The 19,620-nt window shown below is 34.2% G+C and overlaps 1 protein-coding gene and 1 pseudogene across 1 annotated transcript in view; one reads left to right on the top strand and one right to left on the bottom strand.

The window, feature by feature from the left end:
- Positions 1-327: 327 nt before the first annotated feature.
- The window catches only part of LOC136041485 (progestin and adipoQ receptor family member 4-like), a 28,644-nt gene continuing 9,351 nt past the window's right edge, over positions 328-19,620 (bottom strand). Inside the window, exons 2-6 of the mRNA XM_065726182.1 lie at positions 17,216-17,440; positions 13,292-13,395; positions 8,038-8,175; positions 5,681-5,824; positions 328-656 (exon numbers count right to left, since the gene is read on the bottom strand). Of these exons, the coding sequence (XP_065582254.1) occupies positions 468-656; positions 5,681-5,824; positions 8,038-8,175; positions 13,292-13,395; positions 17,216-17,440 (800 nt within the window). The 3' untranslated portion in view covers positions 328-467. The remainder of the gene's footprint in view (positions 657-5,680; positions 5,825-8,037; positions 8,176-13,291; positions 13,396-17,215; positions 17,441-19,620) is intronic.
- Positions 18,012-19,093, top strand: LOC136041486 (TATA-box-binding protein-like; annotated as a pseudogene).

Below are 19,620 nucleotides of genomic sequence, written 5' to 3'. Positions count from 1 at the left end.
AAAAGTGATTTTGAAACAAAACAGAAATTCTGTGACCATTTATGAACTATCAGATTTCTCCCAAGAATGGCATATGAGAGTTCGGTATCACCCATCTCTTTAGTCTCTCTCATTAGTTTTGGCTTATCAAATGCGTTCTGTTCAGTACTTCCACTATCTCAGAAGTTCTGGGGATTTCCCCGAATATTTCGCACAAACGGAGCGGCGAAACCGCTTGGGCTTAGAAGCTTCAAAGCTTTAAATCCGGCCCTGGTAATGAATAGTGACGAAGTTCAGGCGTGAATACACTGGGAAATAAAATAAAGTGCAGATAAAACGAATACCGAATTGTACTAATTCATTTATTTTTATTTCTAATATGTCTAATCAAATAATTTCAAACTCTTAAATGATTGAGCTACAGCATCTTCACCGGATTTTCAAAAATAAAAACAAGCAAAACCTAAAACTAACATTATAAACCTAATTTATTTGCACTGGGCTTTGGAAAGCCATTCGAGGTCTAATTTGGCAGCATAATGCATATGTATCACAGCTATAACGACTAGGACGTGCATTATATGATGAGAATTGAACCAGTAGTCTAATTTCCCTGGAAACCATTTTTCAGGTATACGGAGTGCTCCAATGGCGCCACCAACCAAAGCAATTATGTCCTAAAAAAGAAAAAAAAATAATACATCCAACGATATATCTAAGCGGGTGCTAAACCTTTTTCCCTTGGACTATTGGCTTTCAAAAATTTTGATTGGTTTCATACAGGCCGTGGATAAGTTCTAAAACCACACTGACTACGGATGACAATAGGAGAAAATCTAGCATAATAAAAACTATTCAAAGCATATTAAAAATGAATATCCACAAAAATGAATTCAAAGGATAAAGCGTGAAACCTTTTTATCCCCTTTAAAATATCCTCATTGTTTCAGATTTTCAGTAAAATCTTTGAATTCTCTAGAAACAGTAGTTTCAAGAGCTTTTTTCTATTAATTCATCATATTTGTTAAAACGCTATTAGCTCAAGCTCACTGAGAGAGGAGGGCAGAAGGCTTCAACGCTCTCACGTTTGCAAGAAAAAATTAAGCAAAAGATGCAGAGTTTTGAAGCCTTTGGAAAAACAGGACTCTTTTCTGAAAAAAAACCCTTTTTGAACACTATACTATCTGGAAACAACTTTTAAAGCCCCACCCCCTCTCAAATAAATTTATATCCACTCTTGCCATCGTTAAAAGCTTTTTTCCCTTTATTCAAGATTTCAGCCGATAATCTAAAATTTTTATGCCAATCACATCGTTGGTAAAGACCCACATGGGTCAATGATTCAGCAATGTAATGAAAATTCTGAAGCTTTTAAACTTGAGAGAAATTAACACATACCATAATTGCCACTTAGATGACTTTCTGGCTTTTAGAAGCCTTTGGGGTCAGTTGTCCTACTTTTATTTTTGATAATTATTGTTCGTTTCAAATTTTACTTGATTATGTTCATTTATGTTCATTTTAGGAATCAGAGAACCATCTTCAGTAGTGTTTTTACATTTATTTTAGGTGACATTAATCATTTTAATTTCTGTTCGTATTAGGTGTATTGATATTTATGGTAGTAATTTCTATATGTTAAAAGGATTAAGTGTGATTAAACCTAAATTATCCGATAGATCGTCCCATCAAAAAGAGCTTAGCAGGCAGTTTTTCTGCAATTATCTTAAAAATGGGAAAGTGACAGATACGCCCTTTAGGTGTGACGGCAATGGTGAATAGGCCTTATATAAAATAAATTCTCAAATGACGGTTTTCTTTCCAATCTCAGTTGCTTTGATTTTAATTAGTCTTCTTTCGCAGTTTGAAGGTGATTGATTTTGTTTCATTTCGTTTTTTATTTTATTTTGTTTTCGTTTCTCCAGTCTATGTTCCATTTTTCTGTACTGACGGCAACTGAGCAGAGATCCTCATTTATTTCTATTTTTAGCTGGGTGTGAATTTGCCCTACTTTTATCTTGTTCTTTTTATGCCAGTCATTCAGCTGCCGTATGCTGTTTTGATCATCTCTGAAGCAAGCTTCTTATAAAGAGAAAACTTTTAATGAAGTTCATGAATTAGGCTAGTTTTATTAAAATCTTGTAATTTCTTTTTCTTGTAAATGTTACCTAAGAGAGACAAGTTCCCTCTCTCTACCGTGAATAAGTAGTTGTCAAAGGCTTTGGGACATAGTGGTAGCAGTAATTAAGTAAGATACACTAAGGAAGCATTCTTTTGACTTAAAACCTCTTTAATTCTCTGTAAAAAAAAAGTATTTAGAGATGCAGCCTCCTTTTTTTAATTGATATTTTACCTTAATTGCTCAATCATTGTCTTTGGTCTCTTCGCTCTCTCGTTCTCTTTCTCTCTCCTTCCTTTCTCACCCTTCTATTTCCTTCTGACTTTTATATTTATTAGATAAATGAAAAACAAGTTTTGCAAACTGAAAGTAATAACCAACATTAAAGCTTAAAATAAACAGAAGTTATTACGCATATAAGGGGGTCTCCCTCTCCTCAGTTTCTTACTCTTTACGCTAAAGTTTGACATTTTGTTCCAATTATTTAAGGATTACTCCTGAAACACAATCAGAATAATTAGAATAATAATTTATTTTTTAAAGGAAAAAGTTAGCGTAAAGAGCGAGGGATTGAGAGGAAGACAGACCCCCCCCATCATTTACGCAATGATTTCTGTTTGTTTTAAGTTTGAACATTGCTCCTTACATTTAGTTAAAAAAAAATTATTTAATTTCTGATCGTTTCTTAAATAATGCCGGGAAATCCATTTCCACCTACAAAAAAAATTCTCTTCCCCCTCAAAAATTCCTCCTTGGAAAGATCCTCTTATGTAATACCCGCCCAAAATCGGATGATTTTTAGAAAAAAGAGGCAGGGGAGGGGGTCAGCTGCCCTCCACTATTTTTGATACTTAAGATGGGCACTAGAAGTTTTGATTTCCAATCAAAGGGGCCCTCTCTAAATCTTCTAGGGTCACTGGCTCGATACAATCACCCCTGGGGAAAAAGAATAACAACAAAACAAGCATTTGTGATCTTGCTTCTGGCAAAAAATTCAAACTTCCACATTAGTGTATAGAGAAGCTTGAAACCTCTACAATACAATTCTCCGATATCTTGAATCTAATTGTGTTATTTTCATTTAGGTCAATTGATGTTTTAAGGGTGCTCCCCTCCTTTTTCAAAAATTAGGCAAATTTTTCTCAGGCTCGTAACTTTTGATGGGTAACATTAAACTTGATTAATTGTATATATTTTGAATAAGCATCGAAATTCGACTCTTTTGATGCATCCATTGTTATCGAGACTGTTTCTTTTAGAGTTTCAGTTACTATTGAGCAGCATCGCTCTTTACTTACAGTTCATTACCACGGCCTGTTTGAAAGAGGCAGTTTGCAACTGAAGACTTATTTAGAAAGGCCCAAGAGGAAACAGATAATGCAAATTTGAAAAAAAAAAATACAATTAAAACGTGATTTTAGGCCAGAAATCAGAGTCAATGCAGCATCGTAACCTAGTAAAGAGAGAGGTGTCTCTCCCATATTTTTTCTGACCCCCTTGTACAGTACAGATAATCAAAGAAACTTGAAAGGGGCTAATTTATTTGGAAAATGAATGTTACAGACTCTTTCTAAATCAGATCAGAGGGCAGTCTGCCCACTTCAAATGCCTTGTTTTATGCCCTGGCACAAATTAAAATAAATAGTTAAATCAAATACATTGTAAACAAAAATTATCACAAATAAGAGTTGGGTTTCCAACCTATCAATTCTACTTGCTTTAAATTTAGCCTTATAATGTGACTTTACTACTAACAAACTGCTGGAGCACCGAGCCGTCTGAAGCAAACACCACGGCGTGAGCAAACCCAATTTTTTCAAAGCTTCACTCTCTACCTCCTCCCTTTAAGTCCCCATTTCCTTGGAATAGTTTTTCAAGACCCTTTCGCACTCCGTTTGGGATGACGTGCTTTTTGTTTGACCCTGAATAGATTACCAAAAAGCCCAATTTTTGGCAACCTGCCATCTTTTACCTGTTTGTTATACGGTGAGTCAAACAAGCACGCAATACTTATCTTAGACCATTTCTCTGGTAAACATTTAACAAATGTACTTCAGCCTTTCGCAGCACCCACATTTAAGAGCCATAAATGCTCACTATCACTGCCGTGCCTTCCAATGTTCTAGTCCTAGTTTGTAGGCTTATATTTCTATTTTTTTTTTAAATTACATTGTATGTAATTTTGGGTTGGGTTGTATACCCAACCTCTTGATTATTGTAATTTTGTATCGTCGCTGTTTCCATCATCCTTATTAATTATGCTACCCAGGTAAGTGAATTTATCCACTTGATCAATTTACCCGTTACCTAAGGCTTTACTTTTGCTTCTCTTGGTTTTTTGTCTTCAACCAATTTACTTTTCTCCATTTGTTTTTTACTTTTTCTTATTCATTTAAAGAAAGAAGACAAACACTTCCTTTAAGCATTCAGTAAGGAACCAAGATTAGAAATAAGAAATGCATTATAAATCTTGCAGCTAAAATAGAAAGACAAAGAACTCAGAGTAAAATAGGAAAAAGAAAAAAAAGTACAAAACCAATCACAGTGTAATGAAGAAAAAAGATAATTACAAAAATCCAAGCATAAAGAATCCTAGCAAATACGGAATTTAACAGAGACCAGCCTGGAATTCAGGCAAAAATTAAAAATTAATGAAATTTGTTTACACTTGTGTGGAAAACATACATGGTGTGCGTTTATTAATGAATTTCCTGGTAAGAAAACCTTTTTTACGCATCTTGTGTTAAACTGTGGCCGTTTTAGTTGGCCTGGTGGCTCTTCAGTCTACCACACAAAAACAAATGTGCTAGACCAGAGGCTCTCAAAGTGTGGGCTTGCAGGCTTGGGACTATGCTTCAATCGGCTGATGAAGGAAAAGATAATTCTAGAAAAATTACATTCGGAATGTCCCTGCAATGTTAGAGGTTTAACCCCTCAAATGAAAGACCCCAACCCTCCCTACTTTCATCCCAATTTTATCAAATTCATTTTTATTTCATTTCTTAATAACTATTTTAGATCCTCCAACAATATCATGGTGTCCCTTAATCATCTCAAATATACTAAGAAAAAGTACAAATAATCAAATTTATAAATTCTACTGCATAATCTATTTAGTTTATGGGGGGAGAGCAGACAATATTTGTCTTAAGAAGAGTGTGATGAGTTAAAATGTTTTGGAGCCAATGTTCTAGCTGATGACGAAGTAGCATAGTTGTTCTTTATGCAATAATCATACAGTTGTATAAAGAATAATTAATAAAATATAGAAAAAGAGTAATATAAGTCCATTTATTTATTTTCACCATTATTTCACCATTTATTTCACCATTTATTTTCACCATTTTCACCATTTAGTCCATTTAATATAAGTCCATTGATTGACTTGGAGCATACGCTCTAGCTACTTGCAAAAACAGATATAAAAAAAATCTATCAGTACCATTTATCTATTTGTATCTTCCTAAGTCCGACCGAAAATAATAAGATATAATGACTGGCTAATGATAAGACATTTTAGGTACAAGATAACTGACTTAATAACTTGAACTAAAAATTCGTCATAAAATATTATTTTCGAACCTGTAAATAAACATGCAGCAATGCATCAGGGTGACCTCCTCCGATACGGTAAGTTCTCAGATACATAAGGCAAATCCTGATGCAAATAGGAAGAACGAAGCACAGCCGTCGAGCAATAGGGCTTGAACCAACGGCACATAAGCCCTATGTTATAAATAAGTTCAAATGTATATAAAAACGTGCCACTTACAAGCATTCAACGTCAGTTCAATGGAAAAATCAGCCTAAAACAAAGCCTAAATTTAATTTGTAGACTCAAAACTTTCCAAAAAATTGAACCAATTTTTTTTAAATTAAATAATGAAGTGAATTAAAATATACAGTGGATATAGAATAATTTATTAGCCTGTAAAAGGGCAGCTAAAATATACTAATTTACATCTGAACGTTCAATGACACAAATATTTACATATAAGAAACATTTGTTTGTCTTGATAATTTAGTTGTCAAGTTAAGCATTTTTATTTGTTTTGCTAAACAAATTGATTGGGCTGAGTATTCTTGTTTGCTTTAGCACGTAATTTACTTGGCAAGTAGGCAGTTTCTCCGTATTTTTTAAGTTTTTTATTTTTATTTTTTCAGTGGTAACAGCCATATATATTGTTGTTTAGTTTTCTTTCCTAAGCAACGGCAACAATCATAAGTCACTTTTCTGTGAACATAACAGTAATGGGAAGTTTTGGCAAAATTACGACAAATTTTGACAAAACTAAGTAAACTATTTTACCATCTAAGTTGATGAATCCATTAAAGTATCGTTGAGAGTCTCATTTTATATCCAATTCCATTCAACTGACGCTTTAATATAAGTGAATAAATTGAAAAAAATCAATACTGAGAAAACCACCAAAGAGACTCTTTTGTTTCTTTATCACCTGTTACCACCGCAAAATAGATAGATTGTAATTAAGAAAGTGTTTTGGAATAAGCGATTTTTCTTTTTTTCGTTTTCTGTTTTTTGGACTAATACTAGTGATTACATTTTTTTGGGGGGGGGGGGCAGGGGGGCACCGGTATGTAGTGGAATAGCCGTATGAGATGGAAGTCCAGGTTTATGAATTGCTCCAGTATGAATTGACAAAACAGAAAAAAAAAAGTTTTTATCATTTCCAGTAATATCCCAAAAAAGAAGTATTTTTTGGGGATCACTACCCAGTATAAGCGAAAAAAAAAGTTATCTTAGTTCCGAAACGAACCTGATTTTTAGAGAGGAGGGTGGAGGTGGGCTGTAAATTAAAAACTCAATAAAAATACTGTTGCATTACAGAATTGCATGAAATACAGGGACTCAGAGAGGTGTGAAACTGATATGATTTAGGAGAGGAGAAGGCTGACTTTTCTCTTTGGTAATTCAAGAAAAAATAGCATATGGCATGTATTACAAATTCATAGATCATTGCTTTTGATGTCATGTACTGGATGAACCCTAAAAAATATTCATATTGTCTATTAAAACACTTTTTCTATTCTTATTTTTCAAGAGTTTCACTAATATTCATTAAGTAAGTTAAAGAAAACGAAGAGACACAGGGGCGCAAATTCTTTCACAAATCCTTCCTGTTTACCTTCCCCAGATTTCTTCAGGTACTCATTTGGAGCTGGGTTGGCTCTGACCGAGCCACGGTAAAGATTTCAGAAACGAAAACAAAAGTGCACAAGGGTACAAGTCTTGTTCATTGAGGAATATACGGATGAAATGAAGGTTGTACGAAGGCAAGACGGTCAAACACCAAAGTCTATTCTCCAATAGCAACCAACGGGAATGCGGCGAAGGGGAAGACCAAAGAACACACTACTGTGTTTTGCTGAACATACCAAAAGGACCTTTTCAACACGAATGCGTCCATACAACGCCACTGGGAAGATGGTATGACAGCTGCCCATTTGAGGGACAACTGGTGTCTCTTCGTTGATACCCTGGGTGCCTCCGGAGGCACAGGAGGATCTGAAGTCCTCCTAAGTCCTCATAAGGTAAGGACGAATTTAACTTGCGCATGTTATTAAAACTTCAGTCTCCTCCTGATTAATCCTACCCTTAGGGAAGAAGGGAAGAGGAGAATCAGTCCTTCCCACGTAAAATCGAAAAATACAATAAGTGAATAATTTTTCACTTCAAAAATATTTTAACAACCTCTTCCTCGGAAAATGTTTTTGGATAACCCCTGATCCTGATTTTTGGGGGATTACTCTTTGGAAGGATACAAATCTGATTGCTTGAATGACTTAGAAATAAAAAAAAAAGAAAACGCTCGCCCATACTTCAAATCGTTGTACTTTAAAAGAACAAAAAATGGTCGGTTTTCTCACTATTGTCACTATAAAAACATGCAGGAAAGAACACAATTGTTAATTCCAACCTTCTTACAATAGCTTCGTATGGACTCGACTGGTCCGATGTAAGGCATATATAGCCTGAGAAGTAATATGGACCATTGAAAGATGACAGACGATGTGAAGCTCAAGCGCCGTTGCCACACACTTTTCGCACTTACTGCCTAAATTATCAATTACGTTATATGAAGCTTTTAAATCATCAAGTCCTCTTAGGAACTTCTAAACTGATACATATACCATTCTAAATAATGAACTTAACTTTGAGTAATTGATCATAATTGCAGCATCACATTTAACCGGAAGTCTAGGAGTCTTTAAACGAAGTCTAGTCCATGATAATCGAAAATTTGAAATCGCGATTCGAGACTTTAAACTCAGAAGGTAAAAACCAAACCTATTCGAGAGCATGAATTTCAAGAAATATTTCACGGACTAAACATGAGTTACAACAAAAATTACGAGTTGCGATGGTTACAAATCTGTACAATCTTTCATTGTTTTGTAAAAGCTTTGGTCTAGAATACTTGTTTAATTAAGAAAAAGGTAGAAAGAGGGAGAGAGAGAGAATAAAAAGAAAGAGAAAAAGAGAGAAGAAAAGGCGGCACTGAAAGCATACAATTAGATACGATCGATAGCTGTGAATTAATAGACAAAAAAGTATTTCGTGCAACAGTAAAAGTTAATGTTAAAATGATAGAAATATCTTTCTATATAAGGGGCTGACGTGCTTTAACCTTGCCACCTCTTTTTGGTAAAGTTCATCTTGCAACTCACTGAAAATAGTGCATATTTTTAAAAATTTATTTAAAGAATGAATATCAAAATACTTCAAACATGATTGTGCTCATTTGGTGCATTATGTTTAATATATTTACCGCTTTTGGTAATATAGAAAACCATAACATTTCTAGGCAGAATGTCTTGTAAAATATTAGGTAAATAAAACACTTAGCGTTTCTGATATCGCTATGGTATAGTACTATACTAAAGTCTATACCATACTAAATAGTACTATACTAAGGTACTATATACTATCTCTTTAGAATTATGTCGATTCCCTCTTGGTAGTGATTTTAATAGGTAGGTTTAGACTTAACAATTTTAAATATTCAGAATCGGCAGGAAGTAAATTCTTCATGATTTATGTATCATTATCGTTTCTGATTTCGGTATGGCATTATACTATAATAAAATCTATACGATACTAAATAGTACTGTGCTAAAGTATTATTCTTAGTATATTTACATTGCGAAAAAATGTTATCTAACTGAAGCGTCACCTTTATTTCAAAACGCAAAGAATTTTCCAAGTGTTACGTCTATCAAAAAGAGTATTTTTTTTTATTAATACAGAAAAACTCAGAGCTAAGAATCCCTTCCAGTATACTTTCAAATGTTTTTAGACCTCACTTGTAAGCATGTATCCTTAATGACTTAAATATGAATTTTTAAATTAATCGTACGCATTAACTAAATCTTTTTTAAATTAAATTTTACATGTGGATAAGAGCCCCAAGGGAAATATTTCTCACTTTTCACTGGTTCTCTTCATAGAATGATTTTATTATGGAAACAACTGGAAGTACTGTGTTCTAGAAGCGTGTAATAAAGGTAGCTAATTGTACAGAAGGACTTGAAATAATAAATAAAAAGGAAATCAAACTGAAAACTATACAGACAAACAGAAAAACTTTAAAGCCCTTTTGTCAGAAAATTCATTAAAAAAAATAAAGTGAACATCAATTCTAGAGAAGGTTGAAAAAATTCAAAATTAGTAATTACTGGTAATTTCAATAGTTTTAGAAATGAAATTTTTTTCTGAAGTGTTGCAAAAAAGTTACATGTGTAATATCATTAGCTTTAGGTATTTTTCAAAATAAAGAAAAAAAAAAGAGATTTTCCTTAAGAAATACTTGACAATTTTAAAGCAGGAGCCAAAACAAATTTAACGATGGTGATTTCCCTCTTCCCTCCTAGCGAGGATTTAGCTTAATTGTGTGCAGTTTTTGTAAAAAGTATTACCATACAAATCTTCCAAGAAAACAAAAATTAGAATCTGAGTTTAAGCCATCATTACCGTCAGCTAAATTTGAACCATCATATTGAAAAAGCTTTCGAAATAGGTCATATTCAAGGGGTGTCTTACGTTTTTACGTGACAGAAAATTTTTTCCGACTCATAAAACGTAATAAAAATGCACATAAAGAAAGATTATGATGCGTGTGTAAAGTTTTTTGTACCCCTCCCCCCTCCCCAAGCAAAATCCTAGATAAGGTCTTATATTTATGTGTGACACTTGAGGTAATTTAAATTAAAAACTGCTTTGGTTTTAAGTAAGCAGCAGGGCAGTCACGTATGGGGGGAAGTGTGGGATCCCTCCAATGATATTGGTAATTCGGTAAAAAAAAAATTAAGTCAGTAAAATTGTGAAGCGAAGCGTCATGATTTATTATGATTAACCAAAGAAAATTTTTGTTTGGTTAAATAAAGACGACGAAAATACTGACATGTCGTCTAGAGCAGTTTTACCGACTCCTGCCGTGAGTTTACATATGGTGCCACAATTGCATTTGGTTAAATAAAGAGCATAAAAATAGTGACATGATATGTAGTGAAATCAGAATCTCAGTTGGTAATTACGGCGGTTTTACTTACTCATGCATTGATTTTACGTATTGTATTCGAAACGGACATTATGCTAATTATTGCAAATTAGTTACAAAAAATAGTCGGTAGTTGAATACTAAACTTGAGAGTTTAAAATTTGACAATGTGGAAGAAGGGTGGAATAATTTTAGAAAAACAATTTGTGAAGTTGCTGATGGTGTCTTAGGGAAGAGTACTAAGACTGCAACTAGGAATATTAGTGAAAAAGCTTTAAGTTTAATAGAGAGTAGAAGGGGTTTGTACAAGAATTATCTGAGTGATAGGTCGTATGGAAACAAAAGGTATGTAAAGAAAGTGGAGAAAGCATTAAAAAATGAACTAAGGATATTTGAAGTGGAGGCCATGGATGAAATTGCTGAGGATCTGGAAGATACAGCTAGACGGCATAATAGTAAAATAATATTATACTGGCATGTTAATAAATTGAAAGGGAGTAGTCAATCCGGACTAGTCCCAGTTAAAGATAGAAATGGGGCAACAATTAGTGATAAAGGAAAAGTTAAAGAAAGATGGGTGGAACATTTTGAGAATGTGCTAGACCAAGATACAGTTGCAGGAAAAGATATAGATGAAAATGAAAAAGTTTGTGATACCTTGGATGTGAAGGAAGATTTGTTTGGTGAGGAAGAATTAGTGACAGTACTAAAAGGAATAAAAAATAATAAGGCTCCGGGTGCTGATAGTGTGATAAATGAGTTTCTTAAATATGGTGGCTCTGAGGTTAGGAATAAGCTACTGAAGATTGTGAACATGATTTTTGAAAAGGGGAAATACCTAATGATTTCAGGAAAACCTTAATTAAACCCACTGTATAAAAAAGGTGACAAGAGCGAGTGTCGTAATTATCGAGGTATGATGCTGTGGACAAAGCTATAAGGGAAGAACAGTTCGGTTTTAGAAAAGGTAGAGGATGTGTCGACTAGGTTTTCACTCTTAGGTTAATAATTGAGAAGTCCCTTCGTTGTCAAGCACCTTTGGTCCTCAGTTTTATCGATTATGAGCAAGCTTTCGATTCTGTTGATAGAAGAACGTTAGCAAAGGTCTTATCCTTATATGGTATACTAGAAAAATACATTAAAGTGATTTGTGCTATGTACGAGAATAATACTGCTGCGGTTAAGGTAGGAAATGAGGTTAGCAACTGGTTTTGTATTAAATCAGGAGTTAAGCAAGGTTGTGTTCTATCCCCCTTTATATGGATCATTTTAATTGACTTCGTCTTAAGGAGCACAGAAAAGGCAATTGGAGACCATGGAATCAAATGGGGTGGAAGAACGCTCCTGGACTTAGATTATGCTGATGATTTAAGCATATTAGATGAAAGTGTGAGCAAAATGAATAAATTTTTAGTACGAGTTCAGGGTGCTAAAATAGGCTTGAAAATTAATGTTAAGAAGACTAAGTCTAGGAATAAGTGAAGATGAAAAGGTGACGTTGGGTAACGAAAAGATTGATCAGGTTGACAGCTTCACTTAGCTTGGTAGTATCATTAGTAAAGACGGTGGGAGCAGTGAAGATGCTAAAAGTAGAATAGCTAAGGCTCAGGGTGTTTTTTCATTGTAAAAATAGTTTGGAAGAATAGAAAGATGAGTCTGCAAACCAAGATTAGAATATTGAAAGCTACGGTGATGACAGTGGTCAAATATGGCTTTAAAGCATGGGCGCTCCGAAAAGCAGATGAAAATTTACTAGATATTTTCCAGAGAAATTGCCTACGGATTGTTCTGGGTACCCGGCTGACTGACCGTATTTTAAACAGTAGGTTGTACGAAAAATGTGGTTCAATCCCGCTTTCTAGGGCTATAATGAAAGAAAGGTTGAGATGGCTCGGCCATGTTCTGTGGGTGAAGGATGACAGATTGCCGAAGATTGTCCTTTTTGACCAACCGTCTGGGACTACACGGAAAGAAGGTCGTCCTTGTCTGGGTTGGGAGGATGTCATAAATAAAGATTTGAAGGAATGGGAACTTCCTGGGAGGGTGTAAAGAGGGAGGCCTTGAATAGATTAGGTTGGAGGATGAGCGTACGTAGCTTTGTTGGCCTCAGGCGGCTTGGTGCTGCAGTGAGTTATTATTAGTAGTAGTAGTAAAAATAAACAGCCGGTCTGTAAAACCCTTCTCCCTCCAAACATTTTGGCTAGTAATGACCCTGGTTAGCAATAAAGCTTTTCTTAGATCAATGGTCAACGGGTGCCATACTTCTGGTAGAATTAAAAGTAAGAAACACTGCTTTCATACATTTCGTGATAAAGAACTGTAAGTAAGGAGCGACCTGGCTCAACAGTAACCGAAATCTAAAAACAGAACATTGATAAACAATTGATACATCAAAATAATTCATCTCTGTACTGAAATAGCTAATACTATAACAGAAGGAAGCGTTTTTTCTGACGAACTGCTGCTAAAATGATCCGAACTTACAGATGGTTCCCCCTGGTGATTTTGTTTAAAAATTAATTGTAATTTCCTTAAAAAAATAAGCTTCCTGCATATATGAGGTTAGATATTTGAAACAGGAAAAAGGCAAAGATTTTTCTCTAGTTCATATGAATAGTCATAGTTACTTTTTACTAAAATAGTTATTTTACAAAAAATGTTTCAGCAGTCTTACCTTGTAAAATCCCCACACGCACGTTACGCAATACAAAACAAATAATGAGTACCTTAATGAATTTGAAAGACAGTGGGTGAATGCAGATAGAGTTGTAAGGGCCCCTGAAAAATACGGGAAAAATTATAAGTAATTAATACCAAATTGGATAAGAACACGTTCACAATGCCTTTAGCTAGATACCATCATTGTGAATCAATCAGAGCTGCTTATATAAGCAAATTATTAATAAATAACAGTTCAAATAGGGACAAATTCTTTTTGTCCCTATTCTTAAATAACAGTTCAAATAGGGACAAATTCTTTTTGTCCCTATTCTTAAAGTATAAATAATTTAATAAAAGTATTTATCCCTATTCGAACTGTCATTAATCGTCATGAATAGGCAGCGTGGTCTTCGAAATTAATAAAAGTATATAAACTATTTAAAATAAAAGTATAAATAATTTAATAAAAGTATTTATCCCTATTCGAACTGTCATTAATCGTTATGGATAGGCAGCGTGGTCTTCGAAATTACCTACGATGCAAATTATGATTGGAAGATAATATAAAAAGTAAAACAGTTCAAAATAGGGATGAAACCTTTTTATTGACAGTGAACAGATATAAAATTTAACTGGATATTTCGAACACATATACAGTGCTCATCATCAGCAGTAAAACTAAAAGACATGAATAAAACCAAACAAAATTAATACCTAATAAACTAATTAGCAACCGAAAAGGTCAAAGAGATTGGCTTCTGCAGTTGCATTAAAAAAAAAAACAAGAGCAATAAACTATATGTAATTAGTTTATTAGGTATAAATTTTGTTTGGTTTTATTCATGTCTTTTAGTTTTACTGCTGATGATGAACACTGTATATATGTTCGAAATATCTAGTTAAATAATTTTATATCTATCCACTGTCAATAAAAAGGTTTCATCTCTATTTTGAACTGTTTTACTTTCGTCATGGAAAGGCAGTGTGGTCTTCGAAGTTATCTACGAAGATAATATACAACGGAAGAACCATCTATGAAACATCTCTGTGTAATAATGAACGAAATTTTAGGTTTGTTTTAGATCATGTGCGGAATGTAGCGTCAAAGGTTGCGAGGAACGTGGGAATGATTAAGAAACTAATAAATTAGTGTCTTGGAGAACTTTTTACGACTTCTATTTCTTTTGAAATGGATTGGCTATTTCTTTTAAAATAGCTGTATGCTTGAAATCCTTTGTCTGTTAACACGGGGGTTTGATTCTGGGTGCCTCCGGTTTTTTAATTTGGAATAGGGGTCAGCGGTGAGACTTTTTAGGCTCAGCCAAGATTCGACCCAACTCCAAATGGGAGCCTGGAGAAATGTCGGGGAAAGACACGGGAAGTGTCGGTGATTTACCCCCAAACAGAGATTGCATTCCCAGTCGAAGGCAGATAGTTAGTAGATTGGTGCCTAAGCTGCACAGATAATTGGTTAGCATGCGAAAAGTTTAATAATAAAGTTTAATAATAAAAGTTTAATAAAAAATAATATTGTTGTTTTAATGTGTGGAAGTTTTTCCGCGTTTGGGAATTGTCAGGGATAATCCCACTGGGGGGGGGGACTTTCTCATTAAAATGAATTTGAATTGTGTATCTTTTTACGATTCTTTATGCGTAATCAAAATAAATTGATTTGGTTATTTATATCAATTTAGGATAAATGACAACTTGAATCATTCTGAGATTAACAGCATTGTGGAAATTATAAAATATAAGAAATTACTTCGTATATGAAAGGGGCTGCTTCCTCATTACGCTATAGTTTGACTCTTTCTCTCAACTCTTCTTTTTAAAACAATAAAAAACTTTAGCGTAAAGAGCGGGGCATTGATGAGGAAGCAGCCCTTTTCATATACGAAGTAATTTCTGTTCGTTTTAAGTTTTAATGTCGCTCCTTACTTTCAGTTGAAAAAACTTGTTTTTTTTTATTTAATTTCTGAACGTTTTTGAATCAATGCATGTTTTGATTTTGGCTCTCCGCAGAGAAATAATTAAAACGAAATTTGCATATTTTTTTGATTTTTATTTTTTTGGCCAAATGGCTTTCTCATAATTTTGATCGAATGATTCTGAGAAAAAAGAGCGGGTGAGGAGGCCTAATTGCCCTCCAATTTTTTGGTTAATAAAAAAGGCAACTAGAACTTTTAATTTTTTACGAATTTTTTTATTAGTAAAAGATATACGTAACTTATAAACTAGCTTACGTGAAGAATTTTTTATTCTCACGTTTTTATTACACATATGAGAGGGTTTGCCCCCTCGTCAGTACCTCTCTCTTTACACTAAATCTTAAATTTTGGCCCAATTCATTAAGAATAACCCCTGAATCACAAAAGCCGTAGAATAAATAGTTGACATTACTAAAAATACTTTAGCGTAATGAGCGAGGTATTAGGAGGAGGTGAGCCCCTCATATGGGTAATAATTTCTGCTCGTTTTAAGTTTTAATGCTGCTCCTTACTTCCAGCTGAAAAAAACTTTTTCATATTTATTTTTTCATTGTTTTTTTTTTAAATAATGCTAGTAACTCCTGCGCTCCCTTCATGGAAATTTTCTTCCCCCATGAAAAATTCCTCGATGGAAAGTTCCCCTAGTATATCCCCCTCTTTTCAACCCCTCGCCCCAACCAAAAAATCCTCCTGAAAACACCTGTACACTTCCCAATAACCATTACTATATGTAAGCACTGGTCAAAGTTTGTAACTTGTAGCCCCTCCCACGGGGACTGTGGAGGAGTAAGTCGTCCCCAAAGACATAGTTATAAGTTTTTTCGACTACGTTGAATAAAATGGCTATCTCAGAATTTTGATCCGTTGACTTTGGAAAAATAATTAGCGTGGGAGGGGGCCTAGGTGCCCTCCAATTTTTTTGGTCACTTAAAAAGGGCACTAGAACTTTTCATTTCCGTTAGAATGAGCCCTCTCGCAACATTCTAGGACAACTGGGTCGATACGATCACCCCTGGGAAAAAGAAAAAAGAAAAAAGAAAAAAAACAAACAAACAAATAAACACGCATCCGTTATCTGCCTTCTGGCAAAAAATGCAAAATTCCACATTTTTGTAGATAGGAGCTTGAAACTTCTACACTAGTGTTCTCTGACACGCTGAATCTGATGGTGTAATTTTCGTTAAGATTCTATGACTTTTAGGGGGTGTTTCCTCCTATTTTCTAAAATAACACAAATTTTCTCAGGCTCGTAACTATTGGTGCGTAAGACTAAACTTGATGAAACTTATATATTTAAAATCAGCATTAAAATGCGATTCTTTTGATGTAGCTATTGGTATCAAAATTCCATTTTTTAGAGTTTTGGTTTCTATTGAACCGGGTCGCTCCTTACTACAGTTCGTTACCACGAACTGTTTGATAGTATTTCTTTCAGAGGAGGGATCTTGTCACACAGGGGTGGATCTAGAGTAAAATCTTGGGGGTGGCTCAATGTGTCAAGGGCATCAATGAGCAAAATCTTTGGCGGCCCAATGTGACAAAGTGCCAATAATTGAGCAAATTGAAACATTTATTCTAAAAAAAGAGTAAAAACGAAAAAAACAAGATAAGAGGGCAAAATAAATAACCTTGGGAATGATTTCCACCCTGCCCCCCTCGATCCACCAATATTGGTACATACTTTTCTTATGGGACCTTTAATACTTGTTGTTGTTTTTTCTAATTACAATTTTTATGTGACAATTTCTAAATTTTCTCTTACATGTTCAAATTCTAATCTTGTAAATCTAAAGTTTTTCTTTTTGACTTTTTTGTGTAAATTCACATCGAAAGATGAATGTAGTTTTTTTTTTGTTAGCTACCAATTCCATGACCCATCTTTTGTGTACCAATTCTTAACTTTTAGGTTAAATATTTTAATCTAAACCTATGTAATATTTGAAAATTACCAAAGGTTTGGGTGACCCAGATTCCCATCATATCAACTTGCAACAGTTTTCGGTATGTCACTATTCCAGAAATGTGGCACATGAATAAATGGTAGATAGATGAGCCAATCCAGGAACTAATGGTTGCAGAAATGTGGAGCCATGGCAAGAGGGAATAAGGAAATGGCAGTAATGTCCATGAAAGGTCATTTGGAACCCAGAACAGGAACACAATCATTGGAATGGCTGTAAAAAGAAATTGATTTATTGTTTTGCTATGTCTACTTTTCGTTTCTATCAAAATTTTAAATTTTTAAGAAGAAATTCCAATGCTCATATCTTTAGAACCCAAAGATGCAAAAATAACATAAAGACGGAGTAGTAACAGACCAAAATTTAAAAGAAAAATCATACTTAACAACAGATCAAATAAACGATGGTGGAGATAGACACGCAAAAGCCAGCCTGAGGGTTTTCATTCTTTAAATAAACTTTTTAAAATATGCGCTGTTTTCAGTGAAGTGCGAGATGAACTTTACCAAAAAGAGGTGGCAAGTGTACATGTATCTTTGAAATTATATCACAAACACCTAAATTAATTACAAAAATTTGTCTTGGTCCAATATGGAACATAATAGAGATAATTAAAAAATTCAAAAACACTTTATTTCGATTCAGAGTAAATCACGATTCTTATAAATTGTCTTTTCTTTTAGACATATTATGGCAGTACCGTCTGTGTGACGTCATTTAGTTTATAAAAATTGCATGAGCCATCAACGCACAACAAAATTACGTTACTCCCCTATAAAAAATGGCGTCATATTTGCTATATATATAACTTACGAATCCCCATGCAATATAAATTAGTTGAAAAAGCATTAGTGGATAAAAGTTGAAAAGTAAGAACTTTACTAAGTTTTAATTTAAACTGCCACATTTGCAGCATGCCGACATATCTCTAATTCAGAACAATCATACGATACCTCCAGCAGTTCATGATTACTGCAATACAAGCATGAACATGATTCCTAAGTCATAAATTAACTTGCCACACCTGCAGCTTACTAATATATCAGACATTAAGAATAAACATATGATATCTCCCGCAGTACCAAGACAGCTTGAGAAATCAATGAGCATAAATGGCCCTGCTACATCCGTACCTGTAATTCTACATACACCCGCCTTGTAGCTGACCCTGTTACTCCGGTTCTCCGGAACGTTGTATCTACTATAAATCGTGGGTGTAAATTGGATTTAAAAAATATTTGTAGTCTAGCACGAAACACAGAATATGATAAAAAAAAAGTTTGCAGCAGTTATTATGAAGATAAAAGAGCCTAAAACTACAGCATTGATGTTCAGTAGTGGAAAAATGGTCTGCACTGGAGCTAAGTCAGAGGAACACTCTCGATTGGCTACAAGAAAATATGCCAGAATTGTAGAAAAGCTGGGCTTCACTACTAAAATCTTGAATTTCAAGATTCAAAACATGATTGGCTCCGGTAATGCCAAGTTTTCAATACGTGTAAAAGCCTTAGCCTTAGTTCATGGACGATTTAGCAGATATGAACCTGAGATTTTCCCAGGATTAATATATAGAATGGGCAAGCCCCGGGTTGTCCTTCTAATTTTTGCGAGTGGAAAAGTTGTCTTCACCGGTGCCAGAACTAAACAAGAAATTTATGATGCGTTTGAGATCATTTATCCTATTTTAAAAGGTTTCAAGCATAAATTGTATTTGATAATTTTTGTTATTTTTTTCGTATTTGTATAGCTTGTATTATGTGTTTAAGAAAAAATTCAATGCGGGAACACTAGTTTTCTTTCGTATTTTCCTAGAGTCATCAGGATTTTTTCGTCAGGATTTTTTAAGTAAAGATAGTTAAATATTATTGTTAGATCTGGACAAGTTTCGCCAAATTTACCAAGATCCTTTCTAAAAGCATTGCCCATGAGGTGAGCTCTACATATCCCAGCATTGGGTTGTCCTATTTTCCCAATTTACCTCAATTTTCAACAATCCGTCAATCACTAATCGCTGTAATCAGTTTCGAAAGGGACGAACCATAATCTGTTATTTTGGCAGGTATTTTGAGTCTTTGAATCTCCAGCTGTAGTGTGTCCAATAAAGCTCGTTTTCAAACGTCTTTCCACAACACGTTGCTTCCTTAAAGACGACAATTTGATTTGGGTCTTCAACTTTGTTGCAGATTTCTGATGTTTCTTTTCGGAATTCCAAAATAAAAATTTCGAGACAACAAATCACTGCTAAATTAAAAATGTATTACAGACAATACTCCTAAATTTCAGTTCGTTGCATATTTTTAGCATTAATTTTTTAGCTGGTTTTTTTTTCGATAACTATGGGCTTAGTTTCAAATATAACAATGATGTCCGGATTATGTACGTAAGGATTCAAC

The sequence above is a fragment of the Artemia franciscana genome, unplaced genomic scaffold (assembly GCF_032884065.1).
Source record: "Artemia franciscana unplaced genomic scaffold, ASM3288406v1 PGA_scaffold_23, whole genome shotgun sequence".
Lineage (NCBI taxonomy): Eukaryota > Metazoa > Arthropoda > Branchiopoda > Anostraca > Artemiidae > Artemia > Artemia franciscana.
This window is presented reverse-complemented; position numbering and strand designations above follow the sequence as displayed.